The following is a 2,503-nucleotide window of genomic DNA, read 5'->3' as shown; positions in this document are numbered from 1 at the left end:
AAAAAAAAAAAAAAAAAGAAGAGGTGGGTGCTAAGATTAGACAGGTAAAGAAGGGACCCAGGTGGTGGGTCCTAGGACAGGGAAGTTATAACTTGGTCCTGTGTTAGACTGGTAAGCCTTCTGAGGCTAAATATGTCTGAGAAGATTAATGATATCTGGGCTTCCATTTCTATTGCAGAATTCTGGGGAGACATTGCCAAGGAATTTTACTGGAAGACTCTATGCCCTGGCCCATTCCTTCGGTACAACTTTGATGTGACTAAAGGGAAAATCTTCATTGAGTGGATGAAAGGAGCAAGTACCAACATCTGCTACAATGTACTGGATCGAAATGTCCATGAGAAAAAGCTTGGAGATAAAGTTGCTTTTTACTGGTAAAAATATCTATCTTATACTTGGTGGCAGATAAAAACACTCATTTGATACTTACAACAACCCAGCAGAGTAAGCAAAGTGTCATCAACTTAATACCTCAGGTGAGGAAAAATACCTCAAGGAAGTTACATGACTTCCTTCAGATCACATAACTAGTACGTGACAGAGCTGACATTCAAAGCCAAGTGTCCTGACTTCTACTCTAGTGTTCTTGGCTTTGCAGTTGAAGAGGGAGAAAGGGCACTGGCAAATGGAAGAGAACAGGACTGAGTAGCTTTCTTCCTCATTCTTGCTTTGGAAGAAAAATAGTATTGGGTTTTTCACCACCTCTACTATCACTATCGTTATCATTATCTTTTACAGAGCTGTGTGCCAGAAACTATGCTTAAGTGCTTAACAAATATTATCTCCTTTGATGCTTATAATAATTATGAAAGCACTATTTGTTTTCCTTATTTTATATGGGCGAAAACTGAAATTCTGAGAAGTCAAGTGTCATATCTGAAGTGAAACAACTAGCTAGAAGCAAGGCTGAGATTCAAACCTAGGCAGTATAATTACAGAGCTTATACACAACCATGACACTCTATTACACCTCTAATTCCTTACCTTGGACTCTCAACAGCTTTGTAAAATAGGAATTCTTAGTTTCATTTTACAGGTGAACAAATGAAGCATTGAAGGGTTATATAGTGAATAAGGTCATAGAGTGAACAAGTGGTAGAGCCAGAATTCAAGCTCAAGTCTGCCTGACTCCTTGCTTGTACCACTAGGCCATGCGGCCTCCCCAGGAGGAAATTTCTAAGACTGCTTCTCCCAGGAATTTAGCTGTCTAGGAGATACTACTATACCAAATCCAAATAGGACTTTGAAATTCCAATAATTGGGGTGTTGCTTCTGCCACAACCTATGAGCACTCAGAATTGATCTATTTTTTTCTGAGACAGGATCTTGCTCTGTTGCCCAGGCTGGAGTGCAGTGGCATGATCTTGGCTCACTGCAACCTCTGCCTCTGCCTCCCCTGCTCAAGCAATCCTCCCACGTCAGCCTCCTGAGTAGGTGGGACTACAGGCATGCACCACCACGTTTGGCTAATTTTTGTACTTTGTATTTTGTATTTAGTATTTTTTGTAATGATGGGGTTTCACCACGTTGCCCAGGCTGTTCTTGAACTCCTGAACTCAAGCGATCCGCCTGCCTTGGCCTCCCAAAGTGCTGGGATTAGCATGAGCCACCATGTCTGGCCTGATTAATTTTTTAAGCTAGCCAATAGGAGCAGCTTGGATCATTCATAGGAGAGTTAAATTGGAACTCACTCAATATCTTTGCCCAGTTTGTGTGATATATTGAGAAGAGCCTTAACCTGAGAGACAGGAAATTTAGGTTCTCCTTTCAACTCTGCCATTAACATGTTGTTTAACCACAGACAACGCATTTAACTGAGTCAGTTTCTTCTTTCATAAAATGGGGATAATAATTCTACCCTTGTTTTTCTCACTACATTGTTGTAAGAATCAAATGAGATAACGTTGTAAAAGCACTTATTTGTTTATTGGAAAACACTGTATAGGTGTGAGTGGTCTATTATTGTATTACCATTGCTTAGTTGGGGGCCACTTTGCCACTGAAATTCACTGTCCATTGTGTCTGTTGAGACTCTCTTTAGCTTCTGCTTTAGAGCTTTATGCTTGAGCTCCAGCCAACACTTGGGCTCATTTCCCAGGCTCTTTAAAGATCAGAAAACCTTTAAAGATCTTCAAAGGAGGCCGGGCATGGTGGCTCATGCCTGTAATCCCAGCACTTTGGGAGGCTGAGGCAAGAGGGTTACTTGAGCTTAGGAGTTCGAGACCAGCCTGGGCAACATGGTGAAACTCCCACTCTACATAAAAGACAAAAATTAGCTGGGCATGGCGGTGCATGCCTGTAGTCCCAGCTACTCGAAAGGCTGTGGTGGGAGGACTGCTTGAGCCCAGGAGGCGGAGGTTGCAGTGAGCAGAGATCACACCACTGTACTCCAGCCTGGGCAACAGAGCAAGACCCTGTCTCAAAAAGTAATAATAAAAATAAAATAAGAAAAATAGGCCGGGCGCGGTGGCTCAAGCCTGTAATCCCAGCACTTTGGGAGGCC

General features: G+C 42.4%; 1 protein-coding gene across 4 annotated transcripts in view; it reads left to right on the top strand.

Annotated features, from left to right (window-relative positions):
- The window catches only part of ACSS2 (acyl-CoA synthetase short-chain family member 2), a 63,183-nt gene that overhangs the window by 7,327 nt on the left and 53,353 nt on the right, over positions 1 to 2,503 (top strand). For all 4 annotated transcript variants that reach the window (XM_011972425.1, XM_011972424.1, XM_011972423.1 and 1 more), the window contains exon 2: positions 179 to 374. In XM_011972425.1, the coding sequence (XP_011827815.1) occupies positions 179 to 374 (196 nt within the window). The remainder of the gene's footprint in view (positions 1 to 178; positions 375 to 2,503) is intronic.

Source organism: Mandrillus leucophaeus, unplaced genomic scaffold (genome assembly GCF_000951045.1).
Source record: "Mandrillus leucophaeus isolate KB7577 unplaced genomic scaffold, Mleu.le_1.0 Scaffold129, whole genome shotgun sequence".
Lineage (NCBI taxonomy): Eukaryota > Metazoa > Chordata > Mammalia > Primates > Cercopithecidae > Mandrillus > Mandrillus leucophaeus.
Note: the sequence above shows the minus strand (reverse complement) of the source record. Positions and strands in the feature narration are given on the sequence as shown.